This window comes from Antedon mediterranea, chromosome 10 (assembly GCF_964355755.1).
Source record: "Antedon mediterranea chromosome 10, ecAntMedi1.1, whole genome shotgun sequence".
In the NCBI taxonomy this organism is placed as follows: domain Eukaryota; kingdom Metazoa; phylum Echinodermata; class Crinoidea; order Comatulida; family Antedonidae; genus Antedon; species Antedon mediterranea.
This window is the reverse complement of record NC_092679.1, coordinates 5569860-5588780: the sequence shown is the minus strand read 5'-3', so window position 1 is coordinate 5588780 and position 18921 is coordinate 5569860. Positions and strand designations below refer to the sequence as shown.

At 33.3% G+C, this 18921-nt stretch overlaps 2 protein-coding genes across 2 annotated transcripts; one reads left to right on the top strand and one right to left on the bottom strand.

Moving 5' to 3' along the window:
- Positions 1-2356: 2356 nt before the first annotated feature.
- Positions 2357-6102, top strand: LOC140060523 (neuroglobin-like). Its single transcript, XM_072106779.1, has 3 exons — positions 2357-2681; positions 4641-4869; positions 5344-6102. Exons 1-3 carry the CDS (start codon positions 2578-2580, stop codon positions 5479-5481), a joined length of 471 nt encoding a protein of 156 aa, XP_071962880.1. The 5' UTR covers positions 2357-2577; the 3' UTR covers positions 5482-6102.
- A 149-nt stretch (positions 6103-6251) lies between these two features.
- LOC140060522 (protein O-mannosyl-transferase 2-like) lies at positions 6252-16108 on the bottom strand. Its single transcript, XM_072106778.1, has 19 exons — positions 15700-16108; positions 15481-15565; positions 15276-15380; positions 14589-14697; positions 13978-14152; positions 13701-13794; positions 13290-13396; positions 13066-13148; positions 12725-12834; positions 12283-12410; positions 11831-11909; positions 11374-11525; positions 11195-11283; positions 10513-10589; positions 10139-10210; positions 9766-9928; positions 9171-9305; positions 8607-8718; positions 6252-7494 (listed from the first exon to the last, which is right to left on the bottom strand). The coding sequence occupies exons 1-19, from the start codon at positions 16029-16031 to the stop codon at positions 7389-7391; spliced, it is 2313 nt and encodes a 770-aa protein (XP_071962879.1). The 5' UTR covers positions 16032-16108; the 3' UTR covers positions 6252-7388.
- Positions 16109-18921: the final 2813 nt, after the last annotated feature.

Here is an 18921-nt window from a genome sequence, read left to right as displayed (position 1 = left end):
TAAATTGGTGCGCTACTAATGTCACGTTAAAAAATATATATAGGCCTAAAGGGGATGTAATTGAAAATCAGAACAAGTTATATTTGATAATTTGTTATAACAAAAAAAAACAGAGTCGAGTTCAAGCAACAGAATAATATTAACGCGCGCGTACAAAAACTGTGCCATATTATCAGCTTTTGCACGCCGTAGGGTGCCAATGATGGTGTACGATAGGCCTACCAGGCAGTAAGTTAGATCTTAAATATTGAGATATTGATATATAAGCGTCTGTTGAGCTGCATATGTAATACGTGGAGACTTTAAAAGGAGGATCGGTATTATGTGAGTGAATTCGATATGCGTCACTAAGGGAGTTAACAGTCATCAATAAAGACATCTTAAATAAATGAATTATATAATTAATATCAGAGGTGATAATATGAGAATTGTATGACATTTCGTAGGCCTACAAGAGGATGCACGCAAAGGTAAGGTTATATTTGGATTATTGTAATGGAATCCAGGGGACAGTACAGTAATGGAATCCAGGGGACAGTACAGTAATGGAATCCAGGGGACAGTACAGTAATGGAATCCAGGGGACAGTACAGTAATGTAATCCAGGGGACAGTACAGTAATGGAATCCAGGGGACAGTACAGTAACTGAATCCAGGGGACAGTACAGTAATGGAATCCAGTGGACAGTACAGAGGCCTAATGGAATCCAGGAGACAGTACAGTAATAGAATCCAGGAGACAGTACAGTAATAGAATCCAGGAGACAGTACAGTAATGGAATCCAGGGGACAGTACAGTAATGGAATCCAGGGGAGGTCCCGATAATCGAAGTGGTATACTATGAGCACAGAATATCAAATAATGATACCTTATCTAGCACATGAATTGGCATCTAAAGGGGCTAATTACCATGAATGACAGAAGAGTCACTTGTTTATGGTAGCAATAAATTGGAATGTAGGCGTAATTGGTATTTTTTTATTTCAATTTATTTCGTCTTTTATAAATAGGCCCAATACAAATCACAAGATACATAGCACTTCAGGGGGTAGACGTCAATACTTACGTCACACCATATGGATATGACTATGCATATTCATGTTTATTTTGTGACGTTTCACGAGGGTTCCCCAACTTATGTACGAAAAGAAATATTACAGACGGGATTGTCAAAAAGTGCAAAACACTATCGAGCGACCTCCGACCCCCTAAAGTGTAACAATGAAATAAACTTAAATACAGAAAAAGTAACACAAGTATATACAACAGTTTAACATAACATTTCACATTTCGTTGAGTTCAGACAGGTATTTGAAGCAAGTTTTTCTTAAGTGAATATATAAATGATGACAGGGAATAACTAGACTATCTTTAACATTTGGAGGCAAGTTATTGAACAGACGTGGAAATGAATTAAATATAATGAGCAGAATTCGTTCTTGAAATACTATGGTCAAATATTAATTAGTATTAATGCACTCTACAGGTTTATGAAGAAGGCTTAAACTAATAACACATTAGCGTGTTGATAGTAGATCACCAATGAAGTGTGGTTGATATGCTGTTTTGTATTTATTTATTTATTATTTTATTTATACCTCTCAGATAGGTGGTAATCCCCTGACTTGTACCAGTTCACTGGGGTAACCCCCTCTTGAATGGAGGTCAAACTGTGTACAGTGAACCTCAGTTTATTATAGTCCTTATTCGAGAATTTCTCCACCATCAGAACTATAGGAGCGAGTTGGACTCGAACCCATGCCGATATTTGTGGCTCTTTGGTTCGGTAAACGGCGCCCCACCACTCGCCGTTCGACTAAACTATACATATTATTGAATTATTCATCATTCTAATGGGAATGATGGGGACACAAACAAAACATCCATAAATCCATAATATCGGTACAGGTAGTTCAAGGACCATGGTCTGGTGGTAGAACAATTGTCTTCTCGGATAAGAAGGTCCAGAAGCGATAGGTGACGGCAGCTCTGTGGCTTCCGTAGGTCCGCAGAACCAATCCAATTTTCCTCAGTGAGGATGAATAAAATACAGGGCACGATTTTTTTTTAAAGGCGGCCTACATTTCCCAAATTGAATACAACAATTTGGGAAGATAAGGGCGGTAGAGTATTATAAGCTTGGTTATGGGGGTTGATGTTCACCCCAACTAAAAAACAGATATGATTGACTATCACAGGGTAGAAACCAGTATCAGAGTTATTAATTACCGTATGTTCGGAACAATGTAATAATACTGTAACCATGCATAAAACCGACGCCGTTATGCCTATAAGCGTCTCATTATATATTTTCGATGCATTGTCATTTTTTTAATGCTCAGATTAACTGATTTTGGTAAACAGAGCGCCCCTGTATGGTTACTTCCAATTCAACGGGTACATTATTTCAATGGATATTGTTGTAAAGACACCAATTGGAGAACGATTCTGTATAAAATGCGTTACTTGCCCCATTTAACTATAAACGCATCGACGAACCTTCAGAACTTTCTGGGACATAGGCGTTGCAAACGGTTCACTGTTGTTAAAGATTAGTCAATAACTCTGTTGATAAGATGACGTTACCTACACCAGAAGAGAAGAATCTTGTACAAACATCTTGGAAGTGTCTTGTGGATAGAGATGCCTTGGGTAGTACTGGTGTCTGCATGTTTTCAAGGTAGGCTTCAGCACTCTCAGTGCGCGTACACAATTTGCGTATTCGATTCAGACTTTAAAGCTTGGTATAGGACGTAGGCGCAACGGAAGCAATTTTACCAATCACAAGCGACGGATTATTGAAACTGTCGCTTGTCATTGGTCAACTCGTTTGCTTGCGCTTACGCCCTTGCGTTGCTTCCTAGTCGTTTAGTACCCAACAAACAAGCCATTCGAATAAGTAGTACTTTCCTGATTTTCTGTTTAGCACAAAGGTTTCTCAATGCAATACGCCAATAATGTCGCGTAAGGTCGACGCGTGATCTACGTACGTTTAAGCAAGAGTGTTACTTCAATCAAAATGATGCGGACTAAAGGCGTTTCATATACCCATTCGCATCGTTGCGTATAGGTTTAGCGGCGTTTAATTATTTACTTTAGAAAGTGCTTCGAATAAGCCATCGATTGAGATTGGTCAAATCACTTTGCGTTGCGTTACGTCCTGACGTTGCGTTTTAGTGGGAACCAAGCTTGAAGCTTGGTTCCCACTAGAACGTAACACAAGTACGTAAGCGCAACGCAAGCGTTTTAACCAATGACAAGCGAAGTTATAGACAGTTAGCAATCACAAGCGAATAAGCCATCGCTTGTGATTGGTCAATTCAGTCGCGTTGCGTTACGTCCTTGCGTTGCGTCGCTAGTAGGAACCACGCTTTACTTTGCTTTACGTACTTGCGTTGCGTCCAGTGGCGTAACGTAGAGACCTGAGGCCCCTGTTTAGGAACCCCAAGTGGCCCTCCAACGCCTGGAGGCCTCGTGCGTTTTTAGCCTTTTTCAACAAATTGTAATACCTCTGAACACTGCTCAGTGGCCCACATAAGCTCCGGGGCCTCTGAGTTTAGCCACTGAGCGCTCATCCGTGTTGCCACTGGCTGCGTCACTAGTGGGAACCAAGCTTTACGCACACGCAGAACAGTTTGTGGTGTCTCTTTTTATGAAGCAATAGATTAAAACGAACTAAACGCCCTAATGCGGAAATACTACCGGTACAACAAAAAGCAAAAACTGGTCAATAAACTTTGATATCAAATAATACAACCGAATGAAAAATTCCAAATATGTTTTACTTCTTTTTGTGGGAATAATTATTACTGTACTATTTAATCTATATATTTACTACGGCTTAAATGCACAATAGAGGGTAAAGGAAATCACACAACCTTAACATCAACTGAGAAGATAATTTTTTTTAAATTTACATCAGGGATACTAATAATGCTCATAATCACTGGCCCGGAAATGTTTTTTTTATATCACCATTATATACGATCGTCTTTCACATGCCTTGTCTTTTGAAAATATATATGTGCTACAAATTGCACTTCTCACATTCAGCGCGTGCTGTAGGTGTGCTGTTTGTATTTTAGTGTGTAGAAATGTTGTAAATCACACTCCTCAAAGGCCTTTTAGGAGTGTGTTAGGTGAGTGATCGCACTTGCTCACCTTAAAAGACAAGGCCTGCTTTCATGAATATCAAGCACGGGAACACGCACAACCCCTCCCCCACTCCCAACCCCTAATTCCACTCCTCAATGCCCATTCATCGGACACATTCTAAATGGAAAGATGCACTTTTCTTAAATGAACAAACACGAATTATAAAATGAATGGCTCGTGTGATCAAGGAATATTCATATCATATCAACGGAAATTAGACGAAAAATGAACACGTTCAATGATATTATATCAAGTTGAAACACATATCTATCTGATAGGCCTGTACTATATAACACAGATAAGGATACCGGCACGGGAAAACGTGTGTGTAAACGTTTTCTATAGGTACGGTCGACCGTTGAAATACGGACAAATTTTACACATGGTTATCCGTGTCGATAGCCATTTCCGGACATAAACTGAAAACAAATAAAACAAAACAAACAAATGAAATTATAAATGTATTTAAACCATTAAATTGTAGATTATTCACGCAACATCCAGAATTTCTAGGACTATTCCCCTTTGGTGATTTAGGCCTACCAATGGAAGAGCTAAAAATACATAGTAAGTTTGTGTACCACGCAAACAGCGTCATCAAGATGGTAGGAGTTGCCGTTAACGGTTTGGATGACGTTGCACCAATGGCCAAAAAGTTAGAAAGTCTTGGTAAAAGACACAAGAAGTACAAAGCAAAACCTGAATATTTCGAGGTAAAATTTTTACCGACATCTTTTGAAATTTTTATTTCTAGAGATAATAAATTCATATAGATAACAACAAAGAACTTATTTCTTTCATAACAATAAATTGAATAATTTCATAATTAGAATCTTAATCAGAAGTGTTCCGCACAGGCGCACGCACACTGCGCTATAATAGACCGACTTTCTGCTGAGCAGAAAAGAACCACAATTTATATTACACTATATCAAGCGCCAAACCTACAGTCGCGTCTCTCTAGTTGGGGCACTTTTTAATTTATTTATTTTTTTATTTTTTTATCTGTGGCTACGCCCCTAGTAGTACTGTTTGTCGCAACCAGACATAAGATCAAAGATTGTTACGAGTTCCTTTATTGGCAAGGCGAGCTCAGTGTCCTTTACTTTATTTCAGTTGCGAGGTTGTTCTTATTAAAAATTCTTAATACTTGTAATGTATATTTAACTAATTTCAACATTCCACAGGCTGTCGGAGAAGCCCTAATATTTGCCCTCTGTGAAGCTGTTGGCGAAACTTTTGACGAGAAACACAAAGCAGCTTGGGGTGTGGTCTTCGCCGTTGTCGTAGCAACAATGAAGAAAGGATTGCAATCAGCTAATTAGTATGTTATAGTAGTATTATGACTACTACTACATTTTATAGTTTTTCTTCAAAGGATACGCAATGTAGTCGATTTAATAAAGCAATATTAATAGTAATATTCATTTGCTAAAATGTCAGTTACAGGGAAACTATTGACTAAACATATATAACATAGGAACCTCGAACCCCTACGGGCTTTGGTTATATAGTATTAGCCGGGCATACTATGGTATGCAGTATATGTTTGTATTCTTTATGAAAACTACAATATGAATACCGGGTTCGAATCTCGGTTGGCGCGACTTTTTATCATTCTCACAGATTTCCTCATCTTTATCGTTTCAAATTAATTAATAATTAATTAATTAATTCTAAACCGCCCAGTGATATACTGAAATTTAATTATTAAATTTCAGTATATCACCGGACGGTTTAGAATTTATTCTGTGCCTGTGATGTTTATATATGATAATATTACTGAAAAAATTACAATGCTGTGTGTATCACTGCGGCTGGATCTCAATGGAGATACAAATAAAATAAGCATAAAGCTAAATTGATAAAGTAAAACAGCCAGAAAAATTAGCTTTTGGGCAACACTTTATATATTTTATTATATACTATTATATTTGTAGATACTTTGTAAAATGTATTAAACGTATCGTTATACTAATCATAACTATATTGTCTCAATTTACATCATCAAATGTAATGTTGTTTTATCATAATCGCAGAACCACTGCTCAACACCATTGTACACCAGCTCAAAAGAAATTGAATCGGTGACCTCTCAAAAGCAATCGACACAAGTGACCTTTCATTCAACACTCTTACCTCTCAAAAAGCAATCGACACAAGTGACCTCTCATTCAACACTCTGACCTCTCAAAAGAATCGACACAAGTGACCTCTCATTCAACACTCTGACTGCTCATTCAACACTACTGACTTCTCAAAATCAATCGACACAAGTGACCTCTCATTCAATACTCTGACCTCTCAAAAGAAATCGACACAAGTGACCTCTCATTCAACACTCTGACCTCTCATTCAACACGACTGACCATCTCAAAACCTGTCAACACCAGAGACCTCTAAAAAGAACCATTAGGCCTTACAATTTAATTTTAAAAGTGTTTAATTACGAGGTGTGATTCCCACTGTACTTTGAAAAAATATAACATCATGTTTCAATAGAATGTACTATAAGTATAATCAATATAATTTAATAAATCAAAATCTAGATTGTTGGACAGACAATTTTATACAAACTAAATCATAAAGTTTGATTTAATACTTATATACAATACAGAATAAATAATATACAAGTTAAAACTATGGTATATGGAACAACAAGGAAGGAAGTTTGCAAGCACAAATATTATATTGTATTGTCATGAAAGACAACCGACATGCAGATTATAGTTGTAAAAATCAATCTACTGCAAGTACTGCAGTAACTACATGTTATTTACTGCAATAACGTATGATTTTAGTTAGATTCAATGTAGAACTTTATCCACAAAAAAGAGGGGAAATAAATTATATATACACATACAAAAGACATTTTCTTTTGTGAATATCACAATATTGTCAAAATACATTTTAAAAATAGCCATAAGGCAAAGAAATACAAAAGAAGGTAATGGGAAAATTCAGTTAAAATGACTAATAGTAAGGTTGCATAAGATCAAGGAGTTATTAGAAGCCATACAAAAAAGACTAGTCTTTTGAAAAGTGTAGACAAGAATTGGTTTATAGGACATAATCAACATACACTGAAAAATACAACCAACTGGAATAGTTCTTGCAAAATTATGTGCACGGTGTGAAATAGTTAAATATTTTAAAAACAAGGTCAGTACAAAACAATGTAACAAAACAGTAGAAAAGGTTACAGTTGTCACAATACAAACATGTAATAATATCATATTTCCCACGAATCAAGCCATTTCAAATGTGTCAATCTACTATTTGCTTTGCCAGCATAAGGTCCATTCATTCCGTATGACAATGGACTGAATAGATGAAAACTATGGAAACAATAATAAGAAAAGTTCACTTAATTTTGCTCTATATTTAAAAAGTGTGAGTTAGGGAAATTAAAGTAAACAAAATATAAAATATTGGCAGTCACTCAACCATGTGTAATTAGGCATTAATGGTTTGTCAATGAAGTCAGATATTTTAACATACCAGTCAACTAATGAACTGATTCCATTGATCAACCAGTTCAATGATCACTGTACTGTATCTCCACATATGGTATATAATCAGTATCATAGCCAAATTCTGTACTACAGTGTCATGTATCACATAATAATATTTATTTTTACATGTTTATATCGGCATTTTGTAGTTTTGTGAGGGTCCCTAATGATCAGCTTCGGCTGGATGGACCATCCTCATAAAATATTGTTTAAATAAATAAATAAATGTGGTGTCTGTAACACTTTAAGGTTATAGTCAGCTTACATGTGTCACATGTGATACTGTATAACAGAATTTCCCTATGATACAATAGACACGGTAAGGAAAATCAACTAGCATTGAGATATATCTAATGATCACTAAAGTAATTCTGACTGCCCCTGTATACGTAAACAGAGTAATCAAATCCTCAAATCAAAAACAGTTATTGATTATTTCAATGAAATGAGGGAAAATATGCCTAGAACAGTATGGGCAGGAAAAACATTCCTTTTTTAAATTATTCCAATCAATAAAAGTCAATAAATATAAATTAATCAATATTAATAAATGTCAATCAATCAATATCAATAAATGTCACTCAATCAATATTTATAATTGTCAATCAATCAATATCAATAAATGTCAATCAATCAATATTTATAATTATCAATCAATCAATATCAATGTCAATCAATCAATATTAATAGTGGTCAATAGGTTAATATCAATACAATTCAATCAATCAATATCAATAATTGTCAATCAATATCAATAAATGTCAGTCAATCAATATTTATAAATGTCAATCAATCAATATTTATAATTGTCAATCAATCAATATTTATAATTGTTAATCAATCAATATCAATAAATGTCAATCAATCAATATCAATAAGGGTCAATCAGTATTGATAAATTCCAATGAGGATCAATAATAAAATGGCCAACTCACCTGTAAACCATAACAGAACATATTACAGCATGAGTACAGATTTTCCCATTAAAAGGAAAGTTGAGTTCAAGTTTATTATGTACACTGGTAACTATATGATCAATCAAAATGCCTAAAGGAGCAAACAGAGAGAGAAAAAAACAGACAGATTGTCAATAAATTCATCATCAATCTTGTAAGTGTTCAGGTGACCTTTGACCCATAGTATGTTTGGAGGAAATTGTATACATCGTAAAACAACGAAAGGCCACAAGTACAGGGTGATAATACTATATGGTAAGTTTGATTATCAAAACAAAGGATACTCAGATGGGAACATAAGCAATTTTACAAGATAGCTTTTTAATAAATAATTGAAATAGGCTGTTTATAGTCAAATAGTATAAAAACAGATGTTTTTGAAGATCGAACATGACTTCCATTTTATTACTCGATGCAAGTTGTATACTATGTTATTTAAACCAGGGAGATACTTCTCTGTTTAATCATAATCACTGAATCTATTAGAAGATTTTTTTGGAGGTTACTTAAACTAATTTTGATAAAGTCTGACCTTATACTTACCAGACAACATACTGTTAAAGAGCATGGCAGGGAAATAGTGATGAAAGTAGAGGACACGTCCCATACAGAAGAAAGGTAGGTAGTGTAGACACCAGCCTAGGAATAGCCAAGCACAGCTTATCATGGCATTGTTATCTGTAAGAGAAATGTACAATAATATTAATACTGAATGTATTTAAGGTACATAGTTTGGAATCAGTCATTACCAGCATTCAAGAAGACTAAAGCGCTGTCTACACTATCAAAAAAGTTTGAAAAAAAAAGTGTGCCCAAATATGGGAGTGGTATGACATCATCATGTCCATATATGGGCACGTTGATGTCATATCACTATCATATTTGGACACGATGAAGTCATATCACTACCACATTTGGACACACCACACTTTTTTTTTGTCAAACTAGTTTGATAGTGCAGACAGAGCTTTAGCAACATATTCTGAATCTTTAACATAAATCCTAATGTTAATTGCTACACCCATAGAGATATTATAGTTCACTATAATATCTCTATGCTACACCTAAAAAAATGTTGGTTCGTAAAACCTCAGTAATGTACAAAAGAGTATATAAATAATGTAATATTAAAATATACCTGTATCCACCCCTGTACAACATCCACGTTGCAGTCTTATAGACCATATTGCAAAGCAGAAAAGAAAGAGTCCAAGACAACACAAGTTACCCCACCACAGAACTGGATTACCAAGTAAATAAACACGTTCTTCTGTCTCATTCACACCTGAAAAGCGCTGACCCTAAAATATCAATTTATTTTGTATTGCTCAGTCTGGATGATATAAAAATCATAACCAATTTTAATTTGGCTGTCAGAGGAGGAGCGTGTGAGCCTAGACCTTTCTCCCCAGATATGCGCCTGAGAAAACGTAGTACAAGTAAATACTGCAGCAACTGAATTGAGGTATTGCAGCAACTACAGAAATAATTATATTGGTTTTAAAACTTACCCTATAATTAATAGGCCATTGCCATGGTCGTGAGGTAATTTCTCCTTCTTTAGGTTTAAGACCACTGTTACTCTAAAAATTAAATCAGATCAGATCTTGATAACTTTTCATATTTTTTTTGTGATCATCTTTCATGTTTTCTAAATCCACAACACTCTTGGAAGTAGACTACAAAATATCCACAATCAAAACAGAAACCTCTGGTCTAACTAATGAAAGGTATTTATACAAATTATAAGTCTTCTTCTGGTCAATGTAAGGTCTAACATTATGATTAGTATTAAAATAGACAAACTTTTGTTTAATCTGAGACTCTTTATTTATAGAAGTGGTTCAAACACAAGTTATAGATTGGATATAGATAATAATCATACCTGTGCCATGACAATATGCGATTCCAGCACACTTTCAAGAAATGAAGGTGCGAACAGTTCAAAGCTGATATTTGGTACTACAAAAATAAAAAACCGAGAATAATAATAAATAAAATCATCAATTATCACATCAAATTAGCAATCTAGGTAACACTCAGCTGTCACCCATCCAGATTTATTTTATTTATTTCAATTAAACGAGGGTGGTCCATCCAGCCGAAGCTGATTATTAGGGATATACTTCTAATTACTATTAAAGGACCAAGGGTTTAGGGATATACATATGATTTCAGAACTATAGCGAGATTAAGGATATCGCCGCACGTGCTTGCCGTACAGCCGTCTCCGTAAATTGCTGTGACGTCACAGGTGCATCGCAAACGTTACGGCATGAGTTTTTCTTTGTACATAAATCGTAAAAAATATAAATGTTGATTTTTTTTATTGTATCTTTTGCTTATCTGGACTCATTAAGTAGATTTTGAAATGCACCTGTGATGTCACATTAATTTATGGCGACGGCTGTACGGTGAGCAGGTGTGGCCATATCCTTAATCTTGCGATTGTTCTGAAATCATATGTACATCTCTAAAATATGGTCCTCGGTCAAGTTGCCCTTTAAATAACTACCACACACTAGAATCCAAAAAAAAAAGGCTTTAAAAGAAATTGATTCTCTTACATTTGGCATTGTAATGGTCCTCCACATTCCATATGTTCTTTGAATCTCTTTTACGTGGATTGCATGTTACTTCCATCTGCTCCCAGCCCCTTAAAACAAACAAAAATAACAAACCAGTTAAAAAGCAATACATTTAGTGGTTGACAAACTTGTGAATGCATCAGTAATTATCTTCTTACCATTTTGGCAACTGCTTGGAGTGAGAGTACAAAGCACACCCTGTAGTATGATGGATCAGTCGCAACCGAGTTCGCACTGTTTTCACTCGATCCCCAAGTTTACCACCCAGAATATCAACTCGCCATATATCATTCAAATCTCCAGTCCCATTCTGTGAAAAGAAACAAAGTGACATTTAAGTATATTCCACTGTCTTGGAGAGGTAAAGGGAAAAAGGCATATGTCGATTTATCCAGGTAAGTAGACACAATATAATAAAAATAATAATTCAACTTTTATTAATTTCTTCAATGGTAAACAATACAATAAAAAAAATGTAATATATAATAATGAAACAATATAACTATACTATTAATAGAGAATCTTGCAAGAAGAAATTTATTGTCACGCAAGACCCATAAACGAAAAGAAAATATAGACTGACATGTAAAAATAAAATTTATAGGTCAAACTCACTATTCCATAACATGAGACCTGTTGATGGCGCTTTGTGATTGGAGCAGACTCCATATGACTGTGAAGATTCCTCTGAGTTCTACAAAAAAAACATTCTAAATAGTATTATATAACACCTATATAAATTCCTGTTATTTGATTGGACAATTGTGGGTCACATGGCATGCAATAGTATGCATTATTGAACGTTCGTTCAATTGTACTTTTTTTTTGTGACAGAAATCTATTTAGATGTTATATAAAAATAATAATGAATGTTTTATAATCGTGTAATGGTACAAATATTGGCATGATTTCATCATTCACCTCATGCCATTATTTGTACCATTACACTCATAAAAATTCATTATTTGTATATTATTACACGGCAAAAGCCATGGCAAGACAGTTTTAATTAAATTGATAGCTGCATGGTTTTAAACAAATAAATACTGTAGTATCCGACAACTTACGCAAGATGTTCTAGTCGAACTACATCACCATGATGAACATATGTGATGTCATCGTGTTCTGACGGATCACGATCAAACTTCTTAACCAACCACTTGTTGTTATCATCTTTATGTGTGTAAGCTGTAACCTTTAGACAAAACATGACAAAGAATGTAGGCATTTAAATAAACATGAAATTAGACACACCATACAATGATGATCCACTTGTTTATGTTGGCTTTGCATGTGTGTTTTTTTATAAAGGTGTACTGTACAGTGTTTTTTCAGGCTTTGCCTTTGTTGTACGTCCTCCATCTTAACATTGTATTTGTTTTTTGTGTGATTATATAACAGAAATAAAGATTGATTGATAGGCCTACTGTTTTTCAGTGTATTGTAGTAGCAAATTGAATGATCTTGATGAGCAATTCTTAGATGTATGCTTTGATCGATACTACTGACCTGTTGCTGCCTAGCCCCAACACCTTCAGGGTAGAGATGCCAGTGTGAGTGCAGCAAGCCCCCTGCTGCTCGATGATTCTTCAAGGTGATTACAGATCCATATGCAAGATCTAAAAATAACACTCATATTAGAGAGCTTGTAGGGTGCAATAATAAGGGTTAACGGCCTAGTATGTAAGAGGTTCGAGACTTGTCAATGCTATATTATTTTATCCATTACACTACAGGCAAGATGCTTTACTTTTTAAATTAATTGTTTCTATTGAGCTTAAATTTTAATCTTTTCATTTGATTTAAAACTTGGGGAGGTACAGCTATACCCTATTCTTGATTTATTTTACCTTCTGGCATATTTGCTTCATATAAGTTATTGCCCTTGAGACGAGACTGAAATGATGAACTAAAAAATCCATCGCCAGTCCCACTGTAAAAAAAAGAGAGATTTCAATTGATTTTTAAAAATCTATCTTCTTTAAGTTACAAATTGAATGTAAGAAAAATATAAAAAGTAATATGAGTTTAGATTTCCAGTAATACTGTATTTCAATCAATCAATCAATCATACCTGTGACTTAATACTTTAAAATGGACGAAAAATATGGCAAGATAACAAATGATTGGCAGAACAATTAGGCAGGACACACGTGCACAGATGTGTTTAGCTATTTGTATCTGTTGAACAAAACAGAACAAAAAAAGATTTTACTAGAGATCATGACAAACAATTCCACTATTTCTTATGTTACAGAATTTCAATTTTCAGAATACTGCATTTTAACCACTATAAAAATGATATGACGGCCATCCACCAAAACCCCGCCAGCCCATAGAGGAGATAGGCACCACTGGGAGATATGGCTTATGCCAGTGTATCATATCATGATGAGTACTACTACTTTATCTCATCTGCTATGCACCTACGGTCATCTAGGCATGGGACAACTAAAACTAGAGGGAAATATGATAATAAGTTTACCTTTGATAAAGCTAAGTTACCAAGTAAATGCCAAAGGTCAGATATCGTAATAATACCTATAAGTAAAATGATGAAGAGACCAACCCATTTGACACTAAAATCAATGAAAATGAAAAAATAAATGTGATTACCGATAGAATATTTATAGTTTGGAAATTAATGAATATGCAAATGTTTACAAAGTGCATTTGTATTTTAATTAATTGGCATACGACTTTTGTTAAACCGAAGTCTGGAAGTAAAGTAAAAATGCTTGATATAAACTTTGCTTTAATACCTGAACGAAAATGCTAAGAAGATTCCGGTGTTTGCCATCCAGAACCACCAACCAAACGAGAAAGGCAATTTAGAATGACCTTTGAACTTTTGTGCGCTGTACATTGACATGACGATGAAGAACAAGAGAATTGGATCCAGTAGAATATACTGTGATAAAGTTAAACAGCCAGTGTCTAAAAAAAGGAGTCAATGATAAAATTATGTAAATATTGTTTCATTAAAGTTCATTTGTGAATGACATTTGATGTTAGAATCATGATGGGATAAGGACAGCTGAACAGAATAACATTGCAATTAATGAGTGAGTGGCCAAGTGGTTAAGACAGTAATACCTACCATAACAAGGGTCGAGCCTCACTCGCTCCATGGTTCTGGTGATAGAGCGAGGCTTCTCGGATAAGAACTATAAACCGTAGGTCCAGTGTACATATCTGGTTCATGTGCACTTTAAAGAACCAAGTATCATCTTTTGAGACATGTAGGGGGTTACCCTGGAGTACTGATATATACACAGTCACTGTCAGCATACGCTGTTTATGGTCTATAAATAAGGTTAAATAAAATAAATAAATAAAATAACTTTTGAAATTAAATAATTTTTTCACTTACCAAATATAATAATAAAAGCTGATAGTACTGATGCTGAAAGTGATTGAGTCATTTCCCAAACAATTCCAAAACATAACAGAATGATGCTAGAACCAAGTAAACTACAAAACTAAAGAGAAAAACAAGTCAAATTAGAGCAACTTTCCTATGAAACAATGAGGGGCAATACAGTAAAAAAAAAAACTTTCTTCTTTTGGACATTCATATTGAGGGGACACATTAGAAGTTCTACTGCTTTTAACACTACAAATTGGAAATCTATGTTATGAGCCCTGAAAGTGTCTTCTTAATGCACTTGTCAATTATATGACTCACTATACGATCCTCGGGAGAGGTGCATCATGGATGCATCCTTTACGAATAATTATTGATGCAGGGGTGCGTCAAGCTAAATGGTACGTCACATCAATGAATAATAGTGTGTCAATGTCCGTCACTTTACCACCCACTATATCATGAACAACATGGTACATTGTTCTTCAAAATGGGTGTGTCATGGTCACCTAAAGGTATGTCATTTTTTTTATGCAGGGGTGCATAATGGTATTCATAAGGTATGACAAACATCAGACAAATGACGCATCTCTCCCAGGGGTCGTATAGTAGGTCATACAATTGACAAGTACATAATAGGGGTTCTACTTTGTTTCAATCATTTATTACATTCATTACAACGTTTTTTCTTACCAATCGCATTCCAATGTACTCTGTTTCTCCATACTTAATTCCTGGTTTTTCAAACGAAAATTTCCCATCGTATCCCGATAGTAAACCGGACAAACCTATTAACATCTGAAAAAAAAAAACGAAGCAGGACATGTTTAATTGGATACCGTGTTGGATACTGAAAGAAAAGTGGAATAAAAGTGTCCTGGTAAAGAGAAAAGTTTACCTTTCCTAATGGAGGATGCACGTCAAAGAAAAACGTTCTGTTAATATAGTAACTTCCCATTTTTCCAAAATGTGTTTCATCCCAGCTGTGAAAAAAATGAAAAGAAAAACAATTATTTGTTATGTTTCAAATCTTATTTTCATGTCACATCACGTGCACTGTTTTCCCCTTCAAAAAATACAAAATAAAAATAAAATATTTGTTTTATTCTTAACTTACCAAACATGTTTTGGTTCATCTAATTTATACAATCTCGTCCCAAAAGCCAAGACGACTAGAAGTATGAAACAACACCAGTAAATAAACCGTTTTTTGTCAAAGAAAACACGTTTGTAGTTATTTTTATTGCTAGGCCCATGTCCGTTAAAATTAGCACTCGAGAAGGGAATTGTGTCAGGGCATCCATCGGCAGCTGACGGTGATAAAGAAGGTTGTTTGAGTTCAATCTTGGGCCTAGAAGAGTCCTTTTTCCACATGTCAATTTCTGAAGGTTTTTTAGCAATATTTTCGTTATAATGATGTCCATTGTTTAATACAATTGTGCCAGACATGTCATGGTATCTGAAAAACAATACTAAGAAGTCATTTATATTATAACTTAAGATTTATTTTGTCGATAAAAAGTGTTTGCAATTCTCCTTTTGTTTACAAAATACATGTCAAAGGTCAACTAGCCGGTTTTTTGTGTTGACCGAGCTATATATCCAATACCAAATTGGCGAGTAAATCATGTTTTACTTTAAATTAAATTTATACGCTCTTCCACAAGGTCAATTGTTAGTTATACATACAGAATATATTAAAACAATGATTTTGAACACGTAGGGCATTTCTTTGAATTCTTTCCTATCGTCGTTTTGTGGTAATTTACAGCTTTTTATATGTTTAACAAACGTACATAATCAATTGCGTCTGAATCATGCTAGACTACAACTTCCGGTAGTGACGTAATCAGCATATTTTTGGTAATAAAACTTTTTTACTAAGCTAGGGAATCTTCTGATATCAATATTCATTAGACCGTACTTTAGTTAGCCAATCAAAATAAACGTATAAACAATTTTGCGGCGATGTTATACATGTTGCTGAGTTAAAATATACTGTGTACTATAACCAATTTGGTTAGAGTAAAACACAATGATAAAGAATAGGAAACATTTAATAATATGATAAATGACATTTACATAGCAATTTAGCACTGTGTTTTACTATAACCAATTTGGTTAGAGTAAAACACAATGATAAAGAATAGGAAACATTTAATAATATGATAAATGACATTTACATAGCAATTTAGCACTGTGTTTTACTATAACCAATTTGGTTATAGTAAAACACAATGATATAGAATAGGAAACATTTAATAATATGATAAATGACATTACATATCAATGTATCACTGTGTTTTACTACAATTTGGTTAGAGTAAAACACAATGATATAGAATAGGAAACATTTAATAATATGATAAATGACATTACATATCAATGTATCACTGTGTTTTACTACAATTTGGTTAGAGTAAAACACAATGATAAAGAATAGGAAACATTTAATAATATGATAAATGACATTTACATAGCAATTTAGCACTGTGTTTTACTATAACCAATTTGGTTAGAGTAAAACACAATGAAAAAGAATAGGAAACATTTAATAATATGATAAATGACATTTACATAGCAATTTAGCACTGTGTTCTACTATAACCAATTTGATTATGGTAAAACACAATGATAAAGAATAGGAAACATTTAATAATAATAATGATTATTTACATAGCAATTTAGCACTGTGTTTTACTATAACCAATTTGGTTAAAGTAAAACACAATGAAAAAGAATAGGAAACATTTAATAATATGATAAATGACATTTACATAGCAATTTAGCACTGTGTTCTACTATAACCAATTTGATTATGGTAAAACACAATGATAAAGAATAGAAAACATTTAATAATAATAATGATTATTTACATAGCAATTTAGCACTGTGTTTTACTATAACCAATTTGGTTAGAGTAAAAACATTTAATAATAATGATTATTTACATAGCAATTTATCACTGTGTTTTACTATAACCAATTTGATTATGGTAAAACACAATGATAAAGAATAGGGAACATTTAATAATAATGATTATTTACATAGCAATTTAGCACAATGTTTTACTATAACCAATTTGGTTAGAGTAAAACACAACGATAAAGAATAGGAAACATTTAATAACATGATAAATGACATTTACATAGCAATTTAGCACTTTGTTTTACTATAACCAATTTGGTTAGAGTAAAACACAATGATATAGAATAGGAACATTTAATAATATGATAAATGACATTCACATAGCAATTTAGCACTGTGTTTTACTATAACCAATTTGGTTAGAGTAAAACACAATGATAAAGATAGGAATTTAATAATAATTACATTTACATAGCAATTTATCACTGTGTTTTACTATAACCAATTTGGTTAGAGTAAAACACAATGATAAAGAATAGGAAACATTTAATAATATGACAAAATGACATTTACATAGTAATTTATCACTGTTTTTACTATAACCAATTTGGTCAGAGTAAAAACATTTAATAATAATGATTATTTACATAGCAATTTATCACTGTGTTTTACTATAACCAATTTGGTTAAAGTAAAACACAATGATAAAGAATAGGAAACATTTAATAACATGATAAATGACATTTACATAGCAATTTATCACTGTGTTTTACTATAACCAATTTGATTATGGTAAAACACAATGATAAAGAATAGGAACATTTAATAATATGATAAATGACATTCACATAGCAATTTAGCACTGTGTTTTACTATAACCAATTTGATTAGAGTAAAGCACAATGATAAAGAATAGGAAACATTTAATAATATGATAAATTACATTTACATAGCAATTTAGCACAATGTTTTACTATAACCAATTTGGTTAGAGTAAAACACAATGATAAAGAATAGGAAACATTTAATAATATGACAAAATGACATTTACATAGTAATTTATCACTGTGTTTTACTATAACCAATTTGGTTAGAGTAAAACATTTAAACTATGATAAATGATATTTAGCACTGTGCTGGATACAGTAAAACACAAATAAGAATAGGAAACATATAATAATATAATATGATACATTTACATACAAATTTAGTATTGTGTTTTACCATAGCCAATTTGGTTACAGTAAAACACGATGATAATGAAACATTTATTATATGATGTTATTTACATAGCAAAATATTATATTAAATATATCTTATTATCTAAACGTTATGATAAAGAATAGGATACATATAATGTAATAATATAATAAATACAAGTTACATAGTTAATCATCTTGTTTTACAGAACCAATTTGGTGACACAGTTAAACACAGTGATAAAGAATAGATACTGTTTTTGGTTATATAA

Excerpts from the sequence above, each read along its gene's own strand:
- LOC140060523 (XM_072106779.1), top strand. The coding sequence starts at position 2,578 with ATGACGTTACCTACACCAGAAGAGAAGAATCTTGTACAAACATCTTGG. Across the intron at positions 2,682-4,640 it reads GGTGTCTGCATGTTTTCAAG|ATTATTCACGCAACATCCAG; the intron begins GTAGGCTTCAGC and ends ATTAAATTGTAG. Across the intron at positions 4,870-5,343 it reads CAAAACCTGAATATTTCGAG|GCTGTCGGAGAAGCCCTAAT; the intron begins GTAAAATTTTTA and ends AACATTCCACAG.
- LOC140060522 (XM_072106778.1), bottom strand. The coding sequence starts at position 16,031 with ATGTCTGGCACAATTGTATTAAACAATGGACATCATTATAACGAAAAT. Across the intron at positions 15,566-15,699 it reads GATGAACCAAAACATGTTTG|CTGGGATGAAACACATTTTG; the intron begins GTAAGTTAAGAA and ends TTTTTTTCACAG. Across the intron at positions 13,149-13,289 it reads TTTAAAGTATTAAGTCACAG|TGGGACTGGCGATGGATTTT; the intron begins GTATGATTGATT and ends TTTTTTTTACAG.